At 42.2% G+C, this 14014-nt stretch overlaps 1 protein-coding gene across 2 annotated transcripts in view; it reads left to right on the top strand.

The window, feature by feature from the left end:
- The window catches only part of LOC149319534 (pyridoxal kinase-like), a 73189-nt gene that overhangs the window by 50406 nt on the left and 8769 nt on the right, over positions 1-14014 (top strand). For both annotated transcript variants that reach the window (XM_089511919.1, XM_089511918.1), the window contains 6 exons: positions 37-83; positions 1374-1459; positions 4889-4934; positions 9681-9792; positions 10364-10500; positions 12735-12801. In XM_089511919.1, coding sequence (XP_089368045.1) covers positions 37-83; positions 1374-1459; positions 4889-4934; positions 9681-9792; positions 10364-10500; positions 12735-12801 — 495 coding nt within the window. The remainder of the gene's footprint in view (positions 1-36; positions 84-1373; positions 1460-4888; positions 4935-9680; positions 9793-10363; positions 10501-12734; positions 12802-14014) is intronic.

Here is a 14014-nt window from a genome sequence, read left to right as displayed (position 1 = left end):
CCCACTTTTACAATTAATATGATTTTTCTCTTGCAGTGTGTGACCCTGTGATGGGTGACAAGTGGAGTGGAGAAGGCTATATGGTGCGTAATCCATTGCATGATTGGCCTGTATTTATAAACAATGTTGTTTTGCCAAAGTAAACTCACCTTTCCTAAATTTTACCTTATTCTTCAGTATAGGATCTCTTTCAGCTAATAGTTTTCATCAGCTACTTTTAAGGCAGTGCCAAAACAAATAATCTTTTCATGTTTCTCCTTTAATAACATGGCTAGATTTCCATAGAAATTACTGGCATTTCTTACTCCTTCAGTATACCAGTCAACACTTAATAGTTTAGAGCAGGACACTTAAACCCGTCTTGCATAAAGTTTCAGTAAAGTGTTGGTCACTTGAAGCACAACTGCATAGTGGCTGCTTGACATGGAAAGGCAAATATGAAATGGGTAGTCAAAGGATTTGGATGATTCCCTCCATCCCAGCACAGGCCTGCTACTTGTTTTTGCACATAGCAGGAAAATAGCAAAACTTGGTCAAATTGTGGAGTTAATCTTGCTGACACTCCAAAATATTGTCACTTCATCTCTATATGTGAATGTTGACAAGCCTGTGCAAATGTTGTGAATGCCTAAGAACTCAAAGCTACATCTTGGAAAAGTTTCTGTTTTGGACTCCAGGCCTCTGAATACTATCCACCAGCAGCAGTATGGAGTTGTAGCAAAAACAAACAAACAAAACACTTTTCCAAGCTCTGTATACTAATAAATGTATGGGGGGAAATGGGTGTATGTATGAGAGAGTGTGATTTGTTGAGGCATTGTGGTATTCCACTGTAGATTTTCTACCTTTATATGTAAAAAATATGTAAAGAAGCAGTTATTTGAGTATTGAACTCTGGAAAACCAGGGTTCTAATCCCCTGTCAGACCTAAAAATATAAGATGTGACCTTGAGCAATTCACACTCTTTCAGTATCAGAAGATAGCAATGGGGAACCTCCTCTGAATAAATCTTGCCAAAAAAACCCTGGGATAGGGTTGCCATAATTCAGAACCAACTTGAAGGTGTCATTATGAATGCTTTCATGTCATTTCTGACTTATGGCAAACCTAAGGTGAACCTGTTGTGGGGTTTTCTTAGCAAGATTTCTTCATAGGGGATTTGCTTTTACTTTCCTTTGAGGCTGAGAGAAAGCACCCAGTGGGTTTCCATGGTTGAGTCGAACCTGGTTTCCAGACTTGTACTTCAGCGGTCAAAACACTACACCACACTCTACAGTGTAAATTTGTAAATACAGTACAGAGCACATTACAAGCAGTCCTTCATCCAGATCTCCATTTCCCAGTTCAGTGTCATGTTCCTTCTTCTTTACAGTACGTTCCAAAGGATCTCCTTCCAGTTTATAAGGACAAGGTTGTGCCTGTAGCAGATATAATAACACCTAATCAATTTGAGGCAGAGTAAGTACTGCTTTCTGCACAAATTCTCAAATATATCCTGTTATCAGAATAGCCAATTTAGGTAACAGAGGTGCTTCAGATTTTATTTTCTTTGAAAGTTAAGATTGTAATGTCAGATACAAAGGCTGATCCTGTATTTCAGAGTGGCTTACCACCTTAAGAAGCTGGTAAAGTTGAAAACTAATAACATGCACATGTGACATGAATGAAGGCTTCTTCCAAAATGCATCCAGGAATTAATTTTTCTTTCACCAGCTTTTACTTTTCTTATGATTTCTGTTTTGGTGGCCAGAGTTCTCAATCTGTACTTCCTTTTTTATATGTTGAGTGAGTAGCTGGCCAGACAGGTTTTTCTTGCTCTTCCTTTTTCACTGTGTTGTTGTGCATGAATACTCAGTAAGGGATTTGGAAGGCTGCTGTTTGCCTTGCTTGTAACAGGTAGGCACACTCAACTACAGTAGGATTCGCTAGAGCAGAATCACATTCTTTCCAAGCTCAAGATTTATTGCATGGTTTACTGCAGACATGCTACTACAGCCTACAATGGAGTTAGTGTTTCTCAAGTCCTCCTTCACCATCATACCAATGCTGGTACTTCTTTAAAAAGACCAAGAAAACTGAACGCTTCTAGCTAGAAAGAGGAAGAGCGGGACAGGGAGGTTGATTGGGTATAAAATGAGTATATAAAAATGGAGCTTTACTGTCAGAAGTTTTGTAAACTGAGGTATGTATATCCATAGTGATTAGCAGCATGACAGCCTTATCTTCCATGAAATGGAGAATTGATTGATTGATTGATTGAAATTTTATTTATATACAGCCATTCCTGCGATCACGGCGGTTTACAAAACAATAGTAGAAATACATTACAGGACAAGTTACAGAATATAAATAAGAATTAACAGCAAAAAATCCCTCATATAAAACCATACACTACTATAGATCATTAAAATCCGTTGTTAAATCCAATCAAAATCGATAAAACAGTCTAAAAATACGATACACAATACACAGGAGAAAAAACAATCAGGACAACAATCTCCTGACAATACTAGCTACACACCCTCTCCTCAGTCTCCCTCCCTCCTGAGAATCCGCAACGGCGGCACCAGACAACTGTCCTTGGCACTCCTCCCTGATGGTATAGGGACGTGAGTGGCGTCCTCTGCAGGGAAACCGGCGAGCCGGGTTAAAAAAGCCGCTTCCACCGGCCCCTCCCCTTCGAAAAACGCTGCTCCGGCGGCAAGGCAGAGTTCTATGGGCCGCTCATGCCCAGGTGGTAGGTGGGTGGGCGGCGTCCTGGTAGATAACAGATAAAGAGGGAGGGGCCTCTTCCTTCAGGCTGTCCCTGATGTTGCTGGGTCTGCCTGATCGCTCCCTCTGAGGCCGAGATGACAGTTGAGGAGGGAGGGGCCTCTTCCTTCAGGCAGTCCCTGATGTTGCTGGGTCTGCCTGATCGCTCCCTCTGAGGCCGAGATGACAGTTGAGGAGGGAGGGGCCTCTTCCTTCAGACAGTCCCTGATGTTGCTGAGTCTGCCTGATCGCTCCCTCTGAGGCCGAGATGACAGTTGAGGAGGGAGGGGCCTCTTCCTTCAGGCTGTCCCTGATGTTGCTGGGTCTGCCTGATCGCTCCCTCTGAGGCCGACAGTTGAGGAGGGAGAGGCCTCTTCCTTCAGGCAGTCCCTGATGTTGCTGGGTCTGCCTGATCGCTCCCTCTGAGGCCGAGATGACAGTTGAGGAGGGAGGGGCCTCTTCCTTCAGGCAGTCCCTGATGTTGCTGGGTCTGCCTGATCGCTCCCTCTGAGGCCAAGATGACAGTTGAGGAGGGAGGGGCCTCTTCCTTCAGGCTGTCCCTGATGTTGCTGGGTCTGCCTGATCGCTCCCTCTGAGGCCAAGATGACAGTTTAGGAGGGAGGGGCCTCTTCCTTCAGGCTGTCCCTGATGTTGCTGGGTCTGCCTGATCGCTCCCTCTGAGGCCAAGATGACAGTTGAATAGGGAGGGGCCTCTTCCTTCAGGCTGTCCCTGATGTTGCTGGGTCTGCCTGATCGCTCCCTCTGAGGCCAAGATGACAGTTGAGGAGGGAGGGGCCTCTTCCTTCAGGTTGTCCCTGATGTTGCTGGGTCTGCCTGATCGCTCCCTCTGAGGCCAAGATGACAGTTGAGGAGGGAGGGGCCTCTTCCTTCAGGCTGTCCCTGATGTTGCTGGGTCTGCCTGATCGCTCCCTCTGAGGCCAAGATGACAGTTGAGGAGGGAGGGGCCTCTTCCTTCAGGCTGTCCCTGATGTTGCTGGGTCTGCCTGATCGCTCCCTCTGAGGCCAAGATGACAGTTGAGGAGGGAGGGGCCTCTTCCTTCAGGCTGTCCCTGATGTTGCTGGGTCTGCCTGATCGCTCCCTCTGAGGCCAAGATGACAGTTGAGGAGGGAGGGGCCTCTTCCTTCAGGCTGTCCCTGATGTTGCTGGGTCTGCCTGATCGCTCCCTCTGAGGCCAAGATGACAGTTGAGGAGGGAGGGGCCTCTTCCTTCAGGCTGTCCCTGATGTTGCTGGGTCTGCCTGATCGCTCCCTCTGAGGCCAAGATGACAGTTGAGGAGGGAGGGGCCTCTTCCTTCAGGCTGTCCCTGATGTTGCTGGGTCTGCCTGATCGCTCCCTCTGAGGCCAAGATGACAGTTGAGGAGGGAGGGGCCTCTTCCTTCAGGCTGTCCCTGATGTTGCTGGGTCTGCCTGATCGCTCCCTCTGAGGCCAAGATGACAGTTTAGGAGGGAGGGGCCTCTTCCTTCAGGCTGTCCCTGATGTTGCTGGGTCTGCCTGATCGCTCCCTCTGAGGCCAAGATGACAGTTTAGGAGGGAGGGGCCTAATCCTTGTTCACAGTCCTTGTACTGTGTGTGCTCCTGTAACTCCCACAACGGTATTCCCCTTTATTCAGTCCTCCTTATTTTCCTATCTTTCTTTTCCTTGTCAACTTCTATGTGTACCGTTACTTTACTACAGAATACTTGGCTGTCCTGTCCTATTACTAAATGGCACAGAAATGGGGCAAAGGATGGTCATTGAACACTGGTGCAGTGTCTGATAGAGAAAGTTGCACTGGGGTTTTTCAATAAGCTCAGGAGACAACTGTAACCTTCTTTGGAAGCTCCCTGTCTGCTAGACCCTTGAGCTTCCATAAAGCTACACTGAAGGCACAGGGATACAACGTACTGTAGTGGCTTGTATAATATGCCTAGAATGTAAGAGTGTGAGAAGGTGTCAGTGGATCCTGCTAAAGTCATTCATTCATACGTTTTAGCTTAATTAGCTTAAAGTGGAAGTTTTTCTCTGTAGTGTATGTAGGGAAAGACACAATAAAAACGATTCATAAAATCTTGATGAGCAAAATTAATATATTAAAATGGATATAGTTTTAAAATTTTCTTTCCTCATTTGTAGGTTACTTACTGGCAGGAAGATACACACTGAAAAAGAAGCTATAGAGGTAGGTCTTTTGGAACCCAGATTTCTGCTGAAATGTCTTTGTGTCCCTAAGTCCCAGAAAAGATACCTTGAAGCTCCCTGTGTGATCACTTGGGGCGCTGCCGGTAGATTTCTTAAGAATCATGCACACGCATCTGTTTGTTAAGTAGTTCTTTTGTGGACACTTTTGATGCAGTCCTTGCCATATGTATGATTGTGACTGCCTGATAAGGGTAATTATGGTTTCATGAATGATGATGATCATATAGTTGCTCCTCATGATGGAATCATTGATTCATACAGTCAGTACCTCTGTGAAGTTTTTACAGGCTCCATGATTCATAGCAGCCCTGCGACTACACAATACCTTTTGAAGTATAAACTGGAGCTAAAAATCTTGCCAGAGGTAACATTGGTGCTGTACAGATGGGTGCCATGGGGCGCCATCGTTATGTGAGAGGGGCAGTGCTTCCAGATGCCCCTCGCGCGTGATGAGACTGTCAAAATGGCAGTGCCCTGTCCAGATGGGCGCAGCCATTTTGACGTGCCGGATGCTTAGCGTCTGCACGTCGCAGCGCCAAACCGCCCGGATTGGTTTGCCAGAGGGCGGTATACAAATAATATTATTATTATTATTATTATTATTATTATTATTATTATGATGCCGCAAGTGCGCCATTAGCACACTGCAGCGCCATAATTATGCTGCAATAAGAACCCGCGTTTTGCGGGTTCTTTTAGCTGCATGAGGGAGCACGGTTTGTTCACTGCGGCTCCCTTGCGTAGCAAAACAAGGCGCCGGCAGATCACCCTGTTTGGGCGGTCTGTACCCCACCATTTTAAACTATAACTGTCTCAAGCAAAATTAATAATCTTTGAATGTTTGATTTTAAATATAAATTTACTTTCTGGTGCTAGAAATATCCACACTGTCTATTATAGAAAAAATATACAGTAATGATAGTTATGCTATCCATCAAAAGGAAAGCCACTGTCAATTGGAGACAACGACACAAAACTGACTTTCAATAGTTGTTATATTACTATGTAGTAATGCCCCCTGGTGTTTACATGATAGTATTGTAAAGATGATACTGAAGCAACTGGTGTAAACACGCATCACTTTGACATTAGGCTGACTATATAGATCAATGATCACTAAAATATTTCACTAAAGACATCCATCGGTGCCCTTTCATCTTTGTTGGGTCTCCATACTCTTAACTTTTCAAGTAAAACCCTTAGCTTCTGAGATGTTTTATCACCTAAACAAAATTTTGGTGACCCAATGTACACCACATAAAAGATCTCTATAATTTATGCATCAGTTGCAAATAATAATAAGAGGAAAGATAAACAGAGGTTCTTCTCCTACCAGTTAGCAGTGGTTTGCCCTGCACTTGCTCTTGCTCTTGTTATTTTTCCCTAGTGCTATTGTGGGAGGGGAAGAAGGCTTTTTTCAATCTACTATAGATGCACAGTAAGCTTTTCCCTGAGGCTTTGAGTCACAATGAAAGAGGAAAGAGCTGGGCTGACATCCAGGACTTCAGGCACATTCAACTAACAGGCACAGAGAACTATGATGTTAAAATAAAGTGGCAATTGTAGAATATTTCACCACATTTAAAGGTACCCTGTAAAAAGGGAAAGCAACTATTGTAATGGTGGAACAGTAATTATTACTGTGATAACACATAATTGTCAGAGATAAATGATGCACTAAGTGGCCTATAACACATAAAGCATCACAACCCTTTATCTGATGGAGTCCATCATCCTTATTATTATTATTATTAACCTTTATTTATAAAGCGCTGTAAATTTACACAGCGCTGTACATAAATTTTTTAGTCAGACGGTTCCCTGCCCTCAGGCTTACAATCTAAAAGACACGACACAAAAGGAGAAGGGAGTGGTGGTGGGGAATAGGATCAGGTCCAGCAGATCTTCTCCACCTCCGAGGCCTGGACCAAGGCAGATGGACTGGAGGAAGGGCTTGGCTTCTTGATGGATGGTTAAAAAGAGGCTTCCTGGGTTAGAGAGGGGCTCACCTCTGGGAATGCTTCTCTAAACAATATAGTCTTTAATTCAGTTTTGAAACTGGGTAGAGAATTGATGAGGTGTGCATGTGGTTTCTCCTTCACAGAAGCTTTCTAGCCTGATTGTCCCACACCTCATAACCCAATTACCCATGGCTTGCTAAACAGGGTCCCTGAACTGGGGCACACCCCTCCAGGGCAAGGCCTTGGGAAGATGGCTGATCAATGGCTAAATAGTACAGAAGCAAACACAGGAAATGAAAGCTTGCTTGACCATCTCCCATCCCAATAGCTATGAGAACTGTAAAAGCAGGTTGCTAAAAGGAAAACCAATTTGTTTAGTCCTTTCTCAGCTTTTGGTCTCTTCTAGGCCTTTGGTCATTTCTCAGCTTTGAACTGCCAAGTGAAAATGAAATTATCTGGCAGTGCCTAATAAATACAAATCAACCATTTCTGTTCTACTGGAGAGCTGTTAACATTTGGCCGTTATGCGAATAATGATGCTAAAAATTATCTGCCTGGCGGCAGAAGCCAAGCTCACTGCTCTGTTTGTATGGCAAGTCTTATGGGCTTTCCACTAGGTTGCAGCCTGACATTTTACTTGCATTATGAGTGAATGGAATACTGAATGAGTTGGATTCAGACTTAGTAAACTTAGTACACACGGGACAGGCACCTTCTGAAGATCCAGTGCCTTCCCCTCATCTTCACAGGTTAAATCCCAAAACCACTTAACTCTTTAACTGCCATGGCTCCATCCTATGGAATCCTGGGATTTTTTTGGTGTGACACCAGAGCTATCTGACAGAGATCTCACAAAACTACAAATCCCAGCATTCCATAACACTGAGCCATGGCAGTTAAAGTGGTGTCAAACTATATTATTTCTGCAGTGCAGATGCAGCCTAGGTACAGTGGGCCCTTAGTGTCCACTGGAGTTTGGTTCCAGGAGACCCTGTGGATACCAAAATCTGTGATGCTCAAGTGCCATTAAATACAGTGGTATGGTGAAATGGTATCTCTTATTATATAAAATGCCAAAACCAAAGTTTGCCTTTTATAATTTATATATTTTTGAGTATTTTCAAACTGTGGATGCTTGAATCCGTGAATTAAAAAATACATGGATATGGAGGGCTGACTATAGTTTTCAGGATTCTGGGAGCCCTAAAAGGAGAACCTCCAGGAGAATAATGAAGGAATATTGTTTACAGCCAACATTAAGATGCCCCAAGAGTAACCAAGAGCATAATACAAAAAATTCCTTCTCATGCAGTTGAAGCAATGTCAGACTGCATTTTTCCTGCAGTGCAGATTCAGCCTAGGTCTGGCTCCATCTCTTGACTAAGTCTGGATCCTGCTTTGTAGATGGGATTAATTAGTGAAAGAGAGTGGGTGTTCCAGGAACCCTACTGAGTATATTTGGTTCCTATAATGAGGCGCTGTGGTGTTAGTTTAGCTAATTAGGTTCTGCTCTAATGAAAATCCTGGTGCCAAGAATGACGGTCACCCTGACCTTTTGCAGTTTTTCTTCCAGCAAAGCCATCTGAATGTCAGGCCAAAGATGACACTTTTCCCCCAGAGCAAGAAGCATTCCCAATGATTGCAGCTATTTTTATCTTTATTCTACTTCTCTTAAATGCTTGCGGAGCTGTCATGGAATCCCCACTCCTGTCCCTCATTGCTACGTGCAGCATCTTGTGTTCTGTTTTCAGTTTCATGAATGGAAACAAGGCCAAGTTAAGTAGGCTCTGAATTGGTTGACAAGTGAATTAGTGCAACATTCTCAGAAGTGGTTTTCTTAAAAATCTAAACCAGGGCTGGGCAAACTATGGCTTGCAGGCCTTAGGAACTGGATTTGCTCCCCTAGGAAGTCATCCAAAACCTCCAGATCCCCTCCCCCCCCCCAAATATTTAATTTTTCAGAACAATTTTTGGACAATTCTTTTGCCTCAAACCTTCCCAAAACATTTTAGAAATACCACTGGCTTGCTTCCTCTTCCCTAAAGTTCATATCACTTTGAGTGTGCCAAAATGTGTCAGTGGCCCCTCACCCCATGCACAGTTGTCCACCCCTCTCTAAATATTAGTTTTGTAACAAAGTGCTTGCTGCATCAGATATTCAAAACATTTTTGTGTAAAATACACTCTTAAAGTGAGCCTTCACAACAGTTGAGGACACAATGGCAGGGTGTATGTAACATACCATCTTAACCTGATTTTTTTTACCTCAGTATTATCAACTGAAAGCACCAATTAAACAAAATTACTTCTATTAATTCTGGGAGGTACTTTCATCTCAACATAACACATATAGCACTGCATCCACTAATTCTTATAACATGTGAAATAGCCTTGTGTTTTGGCACAGCAGAATATTGGGGGAAGAAACTAATTTATTCCCCTGGAGAACTTACCTTCATTTACTTCTCTTAGATCTACTATATGAAAAACAAAAATCATTGTAAGGAACTTGTTGGTGACATTTTTGTCCTGACAGCATATCTTTTCAGCCAATGTTACTGAAGCACCTTGACTTTTCATGAGGAAGTGCATTTTAAAAATAGAAGCCCTCATTAATACAGGCATTATAAAATATATTGTATGTATATTTTCTATTAAAATACATTCTGTATAACATTTAATATTTGGACATCTAAGAAGCAATGATTTCCTTGTTTCTCAGCCATGCACAATAGCTAATACTAAACTTTTTTTTTCATGGAAAGGTTATGGATATGCTCCACAATATGGGACCAGAAACAGTTGTAATCACCAGCTCAGATCTACAAGCGCCTTCGGGAGATGATTATCTGATAGCATTAGGAAGCCATCGGAAAAGTAAATCAATACACACTGACTTGTTTTTACATTTTACAATATACATTGGCATATGTAAAAGCTTAAATTTTGTACTATGCTTTTTTTCTTCTTTCACTTAATGTATATTGCAGTTTACGTTATTTCATGTAATTTATTTTGATTTTACCAGTTGTAGGAAGCGGCAAGGGCAACTGAGGGAACTAAAACCCTATCCCCAAATGTTGACAGTCTTATTAAGCTTTGTGTCTTGAGATGTCAACATACATTGCCCACACACTTTCTAGCATTTCTTCAAATTTGGATGCAGTAAAACTTTTGTTTTTAATGAAAGCTGAGATTCTCTGGAAAATAAATTATATGGTCAGTCAAACACCCTGTGCTTTTTCTGTGTTCCCACATTGAACACAAATTGCTGCTAATATTGTTCCAGGAGTACTTCCTAATTAGGACACTGAAGTGGGCATCTCTTAAGAAGGGAAAGTAACCATATTTTTGACATAGATGCTACCTTGCCTACAACTGGTTTAAGCTGAGAGTCTAATTTGTTCATATTCACTGGGAAGAATATAACATGTGTCTGCCTTAACAGCTACAGCAAATGGCACCAAAGTGACACAGAGGATCCGAATGGAGTCACCTAAAGTAGATGCTGTCTTTGTTGGAACAGGAGATTTGTTTGCTGCCATGCTCTTGGCCTGGACCCACAAGCATCCAGACAACCTAAAGGTATGGGCAGACAATTTATTTCTATTTCCCCATTGTCTTAGTGGGATTGAAAAATATTCTCCTTTTTTATATTAATTTTAAAAAAGAAGAAAGAGAAAACAGGACTGCAATGGAGGCCACATAAACTAAAAGAGAGCAAATGTCTTGTGAGCTGTTCATACACTTCCCATGCTTCCTCTGGCATCAGGAGAAGTTTAAACTTTTAGACTTTAGAGTTTAGATATTTTGTTTAACTACAGCTTACCTTGTCATCTGAACCCACTGTGGTTAATTTTAACCATAGTTAGTTGAAACAAGCCAACTTCAAAACATTGTTTATTAATCTGGTTTATTTCAACAAAACATAGGGTGTGTCTACACTGCAGAAATAAAGCAATTTGACACTATGTCATGGCTTTGTCCTGTGGAATCCTGGGATTTGTAGTTTGGTGAGCCACAAGAATTCTCTGGCAGACCAGGCTGAATACCTCATCAAACTACAAATGCCAGGATTCCAAGACCTGAGCTCAGGAACTGCCCAAAGATAGTTTCCTGGGAGCTATTGGCCACTGACAAGCATACAAAATGAAATTCAACACGGAGAAATGTAAGGTACTGCACTTAGGGCGGAAAAATGAAATGCACAGATATAGGATGGGGGACACCTGACTGAATGAAACTACGTGTGAAAGGGATCTAGTAGTCCAAGTAGACCACAAGTTGAACATGAGTCAACAGTGTGATGCCGCAGCAAAAAAGGCCAATGCAATTTTAGGTTGCATCAATAAAAGTATAGTGTCTAGATTAAGGGAAGTAATAGTGCCCCTGGAATACTGTGTCCAATTCTGGGCACCACAATTCAAAAAGGACATTGAGAAACTGGAGTGGGTCCAAAGGTGGGCAACTAAAATGGTGAAGGGCCTGGAAACCACTTAGGGAGCGGATTATATTTATGATATGATAGCCTTGTTTAAATATTTGAAGAGATGTCATATTGAGGAGGGAGCAAGCTTGTTTTCTGCTGCTCCAGAGAACAGGACCTGGAACAATGGATGCAAGCTACAGGAAAAGAGATGCCACCTCAACATTAGGTGGAACTTTCTGACAGTAAGGGCTGTTCGATAGTGGAACACACTCCCTCAGAGGTCTTTAAACAGAGTCTTGATGGCCATCTGTCGGGGATGCTTTGATTGAGATTTCCTGCATGGCAGGGGTTTGGACTGGATGGCCCTTGTGGGCTCTTCCAACTCTAAGATTCTATGATACCAATGGCTATGTTTCCCAATTTGAATGCATCTGTGGTGCTGTAGTTGTCTTCTTACAGATGGGTTTTTACTTTGTATGTATTAAATACTAAATCTCATCTTCATGTGTCCTTATCATTGTAGCCTTATTTAGGTAATATAAATTGGATTAAGCAAGCATGCAAAGAGTGGGAGGAAGCCGCTTTTTTGGCATTCTGCTCATGTGAAGAGAGGCAATGTATGGAGGAGAGCCTCTGCTATTTGTGGAGACTCTCCATTTAATAGGGAAACCTGAAGAACTGCTGCACTGAGCAGAGTAATAAGACAGTGAGGAGGGCTTGAGCTTTGCTCTACTCACATTATTGCTCTATTCAAACACAGTAGCTTTTCAGTTTTCCATATTATAGAGTGAGTCTCCATAGATAACATAGGCCTGTTACAGACAGCCAAAATAAAGCTGCTTCGAGTCACAGTGGAGGTAAGGTGTTTCAATGATGCATGCATCCTACGAGTCCAGAAGTCACACCAAAGCCACGCTCCAGCCCTAAAGACTGGAGCGTGGTTTTGGTGTGGCTTCTGGACTCTTAGGACGCATGCATCATTGAAACACCATACCTCCACTGTGACTCGAAGCAGCTTTATTTTGGCTGTCTGTAACAGGCCATAGACTCTCCTCTTCAGACTGTCACTCTTCACATATGTTTAATTAATCCATTCTATATGTCCATAGGGCCTTTGCCTCCAGCTTTCACCTTAATATGTAATTGGTGTGTGTGTGCGTGCCAAAAGCTTCATTTAGAAATAAAGCCTGCTACCCACAAGTTACTTTTTCTCAAATATTTCTAGTGAAATTTTATTTAATAGTGATCTTTCTGCTACAGGAACAAAATATAATGACAACAACATAGAAGAAAATTAACATTGAAGAAAACAGCTCTCTGAGGCTCTATTACTACTGCTAGTGGCCAGCAAAGTGCCACTAAAACTGACATCTCTTTCTTTCAATTGAAGGTGGCATGTGAAAAGACTGTGTCAGCCATGCAGCATGTTTTGCAGAGGACCATTACGAGTGCTAAAGGTAACCAATTTACATTATGATCCTTAATGCATTCATTTACTGTTACTAAGAAACATATTTAGGAGAGGTCATAGTTGATAATTAAGGAGAAACATGCCTTATTAGCTCTTTCTAAAGTGTTTCTGCCCTCTTCACATACTGGGGAATTTTTGAGGCATCACTTTGGAATAAGCATTGTAGCTTGCATGAGGCATAACTTTCAAAGAAGCAGTGTGGCTTGCACAGAACTGATGTGTTTTTGAAACTGTATCCATACCAGTTTGGAGTGGGTGGCAAAACTTCTCTCCATTTGTAAGTTGCTTCCCAGAACCACTATAGGAGTAATTTCTTATTTCCAAGTGGCATGAGACTCACTTGTCTTTGTCCTTCCAACTTCTTTTACATGCATGTACCAGCTGTTGGGTAAGTTACTTTTTGGGCCACATCTCCCAGATTGCCCCAGCTAGAATTGTCAACAGTGTCCAGAATTCTCCACTGCCCATGCTAACTGGGGGAGTCTGGGAGTTGTTGTCCAAATAATAATAATAATAATAATAGCAGCAACGTTTCCAGAGTCACATATATACATAGAATGTCCTGCCATCAGACATTGTAATGATTTTGGGCTTACAGCTTTAAAGAGGGCATAAACAAATTCACAAAGGAAGGATCTATCCATCCGTGGTTATTAGCCTTAAAGTTTGAATGGAGCATCCATGTCCAAATATAGGATGCAGGATATCAGATATTGAGGAGAAAGATGGAATGAGTGGTTCTTGTCCTCAAGGCTGGCCTCTGTGCTTTCTAGAAGCATCTGCCTGCCCACTGTGTATAAGACTCTGATCTCACCTAGCAGAGTACTCCTTATATTGTTAATTGTGTTGTTGTCATTGTTTTTCCTTGTTGCTATTTGCTTATTAGTTGTTTATTTTGTTTATATGCTGCCTTTCTGCCAGCATGGAACCCAAGGTAGCTGCCAAAGGCTAAACAAGATGAGCTAAAAATGTGGTAATAAAAAAGTTAAAACAGAATTAAATCACATCAAAAACACCACTAAATTTTTAAAAGTATAAAATCATTTTAAAATACAAGAATAAAGTTAAAGGTGTAGAAGTTCCTCATCACTACCCCATAAACCAGTTTCCTGTTCATTATTAAAAGCTTGTTTGAATAAATAAAATGTTGGTGAATGGAGAGGAGAGGGAACCAGGCTAGCCTCCTTTGCTTTCACATA

Source organism: Sceloporus occidentalis, unplaced genomic scaffold, assembly GCF_023333645.1.
Source record: "Sceloporus occidentalis isolate IW3139 unplaced genomic scaffold, rSceOcc1.0.p SCAF_2, whole genome shotgun sequence".
NCBI classification, from domain to species: domain Eukaryota; kingdom Metazoa; phylum Chordata; class Lepidosauria; order Squamata; family Phrynosomatidae; genus Sceloporus; species Sceloporus occidentalis.
The sequence above is the reverse complement of the archived record's forward strand: the minus strand, read 5'-3'. Positions and strand labels throughout refer to the sequence as shown.